The 7,620-nt window shown below is 35.6% G+C and overlaps 1 protein-coding gene across 1 annotated transcript; it reads right to left on the bottom strand.

The window, feature by feature from the left end:
* Positions 1–48: 48 nt before the first annotated feature.
* On the bottom strand, positions 49–7,340 carry ubl4a (ubiquitin like 4A). Its single transcript, XM_052562457.1, has 4 exons — positions 7,140–7,340; positions 6,170–6,275; positions 5,826–6,037; positions 49–343 (listed from the first exon to the last, which is right to left on the bottom strand). Exons 1-4 carry the CDS (start codon positions 7,185–7,187, stop codon positions 236–238), a joined length of 474 nt encoding a protein of 157 aa, XP_052418417.1. The 5' UTR covers positions 7,188–7,340; the 3' UTR covers positions 49–235.
* Positions 7,341–7,620: the final 280 nt, after the last annotated feature.

The following is a 7,620-nucleotide window of genomic DNA, read 5'->3' as shown; positions in this document are numbered from 1 at the left end:
GCCCGGCTGTTAATTCCACATTTAAAAAATACAAATAGAAAAATAAAATTGATCAAGAACACTTTATTTTCTCTTAATAACTTGCACACAATATTTACAAAGTTGCACTAAAAGCACCCCTGGTTTCCTCTGATGGTAAAGCAACAGCCAGCATTGTGGCCTCTTGTAGATCAGAGAAGCCCCTCCAAGTCCATATGAAGCATCTCGCTCCCCGACTCCATCAGTCTAGTGTGTTTTAATCCATGTATGAGGTATCCATGGCTTCTGTCTCTGGATGCAGCAGACGGCTGGCCAGACGCTCAATATCATCCAGACTCAGCTGTCTGAGTGAGCGTTCATAATCCTGATAACAAGAAAAGACAAGGTTAACCATGGTTCCTATCACCTATTATTTATGACATACATTGTACAAAAGTCGTTCCACTATTCTAATCATGGCCAATGATTTTATAATACTTTCATTTCTTACGCATCTAACACATTTAATATCGTTACTCGATTCTGCTTTCTCCGATTACGGTTCACAAAAACTATTAAAAAAAGCCTTTTTGTTAAATGTAGATATGCACCAATCGACCGGCCAGGAATCAGCTGATCTTCCAGTAACCGGACAGTCAGTCGGCCGATTCCGAGCCGGTCTGTTTTGATGTCTCAGATACACTCACATATGGATGTAAACGTCACCGGCATGGAAGTTCTTCAGTGTGAGTGAAGAAGACACAAAGTTCGCAATCTGTAATATGTGTAGAGCCAAAGTAAACTGTGGGGGAACCACAGGGCTTGAGTAATGCTTGTCCAGGACTAAGGGTGTGCGATATAAATCATCTGCGAAAATAGCAAATATATATATATATCACTAAGACCTAACAAAACACACAAGTGCATGAATACATGATAAAGTAAGTTAGATTAGTGCGATTGCGCATTTACAGTGCGTTCTTTCTCTGCATGATTCAGTCTATTAAAATGCATTTAGAAAGATCACACATTCAAGATATAGGGGCAAAAAAAAATGTGTATTTATATAATTTCATATTGTTAATATCACACGATCACACGTTTCAATGTGAGATAGATTTTATACAAAAGTTAAATGAGATGTCAATATTAAGATTTACGTTTTAGACACCACATTACCTGTTTTTGCTCTATTTTGCGAACAAAAATAATTTCAAACACAACCACGGCACTGTTTTGCATCTCTGAGCAACATGACAGTGTTTCGTTCCTGAATGAATCACCTGTTTGAATGATTCGGTACAATCGCAATGACTCACTTATTAACAGTGACTTGCTGCTACCAACTGGTGGTTTTAATTTCACATTTAAAGTAACCTTTTATTTCTTTTAAGTATTCAACTTTTATGATAAAAACATCAAAACATTATGCATTTGTCACTGCAGGTTAATGTATTCCATGTCCCTCAGAGTGGTATTAAACAGTGTGTAAATGCATCTAAATGCCATTTAAGACGCAGCTTCTGTGTTTCCTCTGCACTGCAAAATGAATTTTGTTGAAACTGATTTCATTTGATTGGTAACAGCCCAAATGTCTTATTATTCTAATTGACTGTTTAAATAAGAATTTCACAAACGATGATGCAAACTTTTAGAATAAATGGCTGTATTAAAAAGGTACAAACGCCTCGAGAAAGGAATAAATTAATTTAAGCTTATTGGAAAATATGAAATTCCATCACGGTAGAGAACTGACCACCACACAGAATATGAAGAATATCGTATAATATGATATAAGAATATAACTAAGCAAGCACTGAAACTTGGGCAACAATATCTTGCACCAGAATGATTCTTATTTTATTGCATTTAGTGTAAATGGCGACTAATGATATACAGTATTTGTCGTGCCAGATGAGGCTCGCTCAGCCTATCCTAGAGTAAGAAACCGAGACCTGTGCAAAAATCTGAACATATGAGCACAACAGCATACATAAAGTAAATCAAAGAAAGTTATAGATGCATACTACGCTAGAAAAAGATAGATAACATATGATATAGGTAAGCAACATTACACAACCAAGATGCTTCCCCGAATATCAACGCAAAAGTGACACTAATTTTATGCAATAGTAGTTCAATATGACAGGAAGTCAAACTTAAGTGACTTACATTTTAGACACAATATTGACTGTTTTTGATTAATTCCTCTGATGAAAAAATTGTTCCAATCAAAGCCACAGCAGAACTGTTTTGTAACTGAGCAACACAGTGGTGTTTCGTTACTGAATGAATCCACAGTTCTGAATGAATCCAGTAAGCAATGATTCAGTAACTATTTCATACAGTCAGGCCCTGTCCCAAATGGCACACTTCATGTGCACTTTCAGTCTTGAGGACTTTGACAGCGTGTGAATCCGTTTAGTCTGTGTGACTGTAGCGAGTCCCATTTGTCATTTAGCTTTCAGAAGGGTGCTCACTAGCGCCACCTTTCTGGCCTTTTCTATGCGCCATAAATGCCTCATTTCTGAGTGAATCAGCTGTGTGAACAAATCCGTTAAATGAATGACTAAATGACTCACTCATTGAAAGTATTTTGCTGGCACCTACATGTGGTTCGCTTTTCATATTTAAAAGTATCATTGCATTTTTGACAACATTTCTTATTAGCATGTACAACAATTTATTTAAAACATTAATCCTATAAAATTATTTATGAAGTTGGTGTAAATGCATTTATGGCACCTCAGCTCTATTGAACAGTAAATACATCCAATGCCACTTCAGATGGAGATCCATGAAAGATGGAGTTTGTTGATACTGATTTAATCCGAATAGTATTCAAATAAATATAGTATATCTTATTCTAACTGAATTAACTGAAACAATGTAAGAATTTGATGTGAAAGAAGATACATTTAATAAGGATAAGGGGAAATGATTTACCATTTATAAACACAATGGGAAACAACATCTGTTTTGTTATATACAGCAACTCATTTTCAATTGTTATTTCTACTTCTTTCCAGTCACGAAGCACTTTATTTTGAGATTTGTTTAAGTGAGAGAACATATGTAACTTAGTCCAGATCGGGGGAATTGTAATGTGTAGGGCAGTGGTTCCCAACCTTTTTCAACTCGCGGCCCACACAACCAAACACATATGTTTACGCGGCCCACTTCAAAAAAATTAACTGACCCCGCTATTGTTGGGTTAATAACTTAGTACTCAGAAGCTAGATTTTAAACTATATTTATTGAATAAACTAGGGCTGTGCGATATGGACAAAAAAAAAACTATCGCAATTTTTTTTTAATCAATTTTGCAATTGTGACACACACCGATATGCTTTTACAGTCATAAATGCATTCAGGATTAATTTGAAACATATTTCCAAAAGAAAACCAATCAGAGCTTTATCAAAAAGTTGTAACATCTCTAGAACAGACATAAGTCAAAATTATCACTATAGTGAAGATGTAAAAAAATGTATAGACTTGTGGCAAAAAAAATAAATAAAACTTTTTTTTCTTTTTTGCCATGCATTGTTCATAGAGCTCATTAATTGTAGCGGTGCCTCAGGTGTTTGCAGTGTGTATACAGTATGTGTATGCGGTCAGCAGTGAGAGCGCATAAATATAACGCGAAAGCACATTAAAATAATGCACAAGTGCGAATCTCTCTGTTCGCAGCAGATTTCCTTTGCTCTGTCACAAAACCAGTCGTGCTTGCTCAGATACACGCTGCTTTGCGAGGAGAGAGTGTGCACACTTAAAACGTGTCTCCTCTCACTTAAACTGCATCCTGTTCACTAACAAATTCACTCTATGCTCATGTGTTAGACATGAATTATTTTCGCACGTTTTTATTTCTAGCCTTTTACCGCAGTGAGAACGCTCCGATCCGTCAACACTGGCTCAGAAAAAAGGCGCATCACAGACAGTGTGTGAACCTGGAGTTAGGCATATGCCCAGTCTCTGTTCTCGCGCTAGGCGCAATGCATTCTGATGGGATCGGATACGGGAGGTCAGGGCCACGGAAAATTGTGTTATAAAGCGATTTAGAAATCGCGCACGATCAAATCGTGATTTTAGGACGTTTTCTTTTAATCGCACAGCCCTAGAATGGACTGGAAATGAACAGAAAATAATTGGCGACCACCACGGCCCACTAGGGGGCCGCGGACCACAGGTTGAAAACCACTGGTGTAGGGGTTGCACCGACTAATCGACTTCAATGCTCTGAAATGACGCTTTAAGCTTGACGTCGATTACACACCGGTCCTATAGAGGGCGCAACAGTATATAAATCTTTGAAGGACTTCCACAGTTACGCACCATTTCCAAACAGATAAAATTACAAATAAATTTAGACTTCAAAAGGTCCACAAGACATGTGTGATTATATTACTGGATGCTCGAAATTGAACGGGAGGACGCACATTCTAAACAGCTGATTGTACAGGTAAGTTAATCACTGTTCTATGTGCCGCTGCACTGTAACACACACACACACACACATATATACACTAGACTGCAGCTCGTACGTTGCACACAGAATCACTCACCGCAAAGATGTACTGTCAACATTCTGTGATTTCTCAATAAAATAGCTTCAAAACTAAAAGTTCAAGCATATATTTGTTAATAACTGAATCCCACAGCATCACTACTAATAGAGAGACGCTGCCATGTAGAATTAATTCACACACACACAATCGCTCTCACTAATGCATTCATATAAATTTAATCTTTAATGAGCTACTTTAATGACCCAAAGGCAAAAGAAATGATAAAAACGAGCTGTTATAGGAGTAATAGTCATGTGGGCAGCACCGTCATATGCCATAGCTGTGCACAAGATGTTAGTCACAGCTCCAGACTTATTTGTTAATTAATGACGTCATCAGCGACTTCAACTTGAGTTTCATCACATAAAAGTCGACTTTAAAAAAACTGAATTCATTCAACCCCTAGTAATGTGCAATATATATATTTATCCTGTAGACAGATTTTTTCTGTGTATATAATGTCAATTATATTTCTTAGAGCGGCAGGTCACTACGAGAAAAACAATCGGAAATAGGAATTAGCTCTACTTTAATCAAATAAAGCTGAAAAAAAAAAAAATTCTGATGAAACTTGTATTGCTCTGCCAAATAAGTGAAACTAAGTTTAAGATGAAGTATAAACTATAACTAAAATTAAAAAAGCAAAATGGAATTTAAAAAAAAATTACAAATCTAAAAATAAAAAGATCATTTAAAATTTGTAATACAATAACAGTATATAAAAAGATAAATAACACTGATCAAGAAATTTATCTTTATTTAAATAAACAGAATTATTCTAAGAAATAAAAGCAAAACGTTTCTTGTGGCCATTGTAACCTTTAATTATGCACACTTCAATACTTTCTATATCTATCTATATATATTTATATATATATATATGTTTTTGTGTTTTTTGTTAAAGGTAATTAAAGTTGTCCTAAGTCAAGAATGCATTTTTGGTTTTAGGACAACTTTGATGAAAGGTTTTGATCCACTACAAATGATGACTACCGTATATATAAAATTACTCTAATAAACACGCAGTCAACTTTATACAGAAGAAAATATTTTCCAGATAAGACTTTCACTGTTTCTTTGGAATTACAATCATTTCTTTATGCAAACCTTTGTCTTTTAACATAGATTTTTTTTTCTTCCCCACACACAGCATACATGGGTCTTCTTCTAGCCTTCCTATTAGGGATGCCATGTCTATTTTAAGTCACTCGCATTCAGATTACAACAAAAAGTAAGAAAAAGAAATGGAAATAAAAAAAGATATTGCAATAGAACTAATTTTTGTCTTGACCGTACCTTAATAAGTTGCTCCTGCACTTTTGCTGCGTCGGCTGGGCTGAAATGTTTGGCCAGGACAGTGGACAGTAACTGCCACACACCACTGCGTGTTTTCTCAGGACTCCTGCTGCTAGTCCCCACCGCGCCGCCGCTCCTCTCGTCCACCGGACGCACCACCAGATTCAGCTTGGCCTCCGGGCCGATGGAGTAATCACTCAACCGGTGTTCATCTGAAAACAACAAATCAAGCGTCACAATGATGTACACAACACAGCTCGTGCAATGACTGGAATGCAGCCAGTCAAAGAAAACCACTGCAGGAGGAAATAAAAATAGTGCTTTTCTAAATGACGAATACATACCTGCAAGTGCTTTTCCTTTATACAGCAGTCTCTGCTGACTGGGAGGGATGTTTAAACGCTCTGATACCAGCTCTTTCACTCTTGATACCTTCTCATTTTCTGTCACCTGTGCATGAAATCAACACAACTGCTGACAAAAGCGCTGCACATTTCAATTCACTAGCACAGTTCATTCTGTGTGTGTAGATAGATTAGATAGATAGATAGATAGATATAGATAGATGTTGATAAAATAATGAAATGATATACACACTGCTTTATGTCTGTCAGTCTAACTATACATAATAAAACAATAATTATTGAAGGATCACATGAAGACTGGTAATAGCTGCTGAAAATACAGAATTCAAACTTTTTTACATTTTAAATGTATCATAATACTATATTATGATATATATATATATATATATATATATATATATATATATATATATATATAGTAATTATGTACTGTAATATTATGAGATCTATTAATATTATATTACATTAATATGTACAAATATTCTTTAAAAAAAAGGGTTAAAAAAAAAACTACATGACCAGTAGTGTAGTTTGTTGTTATTATTGCTTTTAATATTTATTTTATTTCAGTTACTAATTTTTCTATGGTTTCAGATTTGTGTTATGTATATAGATATATAAATTAATAAAAATAGACAACATAAAAATATATATATATATATATATATATATATATATACACACATCACAGTGAATCTAGTCCAGTAATCTAGATCTCAAGCAGCTCGAACGGTTTGGTGACACAGCTATTATACAGTGGACAAAATAACTGCCTGGAGAGTGTAAATCATTTCTAATGAGTTACAGCAGGAACAGCAGGTTGTATCAATATTAATAAATAATCGGCCAGGACAAAATAAACATCCGATCCAACAGAGTAATGAAAGCACGCCGCTATGCTAAAGCAGCTAACATTAGCATTAAAACACCTCTCGACCCTCACGCTTACCTGAACATTACACTCTTTCCCTTGAAGCGGCTTTACTGTGAGAATCATCTTCACATTTATACAGTTAAATACAAAATAAAGAATAGATAATTATCTCGCTGACCACTCGTGGACTACCAGCCGACGTTTCCCACGGACATGACGTCGGCTCACTGGATCTGCGCATGCGCAGGGAATGCAGCGCCTCTGCCCGACCAAAGAACAGACTGTGTGCAATTTAATGACTTAAATCAAATCACATCATTTTATATAAACAATATGCATATTTTCATAAAGAATACTAACATTTTGTATAACTGCCTAAGTAAACTCTCGCAAAATACAGAAAATAAAAGTAAAAAAAAAAAAAAAACATAGCAAGACTCTTGTTTATGTCTGAGACAGGACACAGACATGAGACCGCCAACATGGGATTATGAAAACAAAACCAATACCAAATAGACTTGAAACAGACAGCAGTTTGTCTGAGACCATAAAACTC

This window comes from Carassius gibelio, chromosome B8 (genome assembly GCF_023724105.1).
Source record: "Carassius gibelio isolate Cgi1373 ecotype wild population from Czech Republic chromosome B8, carGib1.2-hapl.c, whole genome shotgun sequence".
NCBI classification, from domain to species: domain Eukaryota; kingdom Metazoa; phylum Chordata; class Actinopteri; order Cypriniformes; family Cyprinidae; genus Carassius; species Carassius gibelio.
The sequence above is the reverse complement of the archived record's forward strand: the minus strand, read 5'-3'. Positions and strand labels throughout refer to the sequence as shown.

Coding starts and splice junctions, on each gene's coding strand:
- ubl4a (XM_052562457.1), bottom strand. CDS start 7,187: ATGATTCTCACAGTAAAGCCGCTTCAAGGGAAAGAGTGTAATGTTCAG. Junction 6,276..7,139: donor GGAAAGAGTGTAATGTTCAG/GTAAGCGTGAGG, acceptor TTTCATGCACAG/GTGACAGAAAATGAGAAGGT. Junction 6,038..6,169: donor TAAAGGAAAAGCACTTGCAG/GTATGTATTCGT, acceptor TGTTGTTTTCAG/ATGAACACCGGTTGAGTGAT.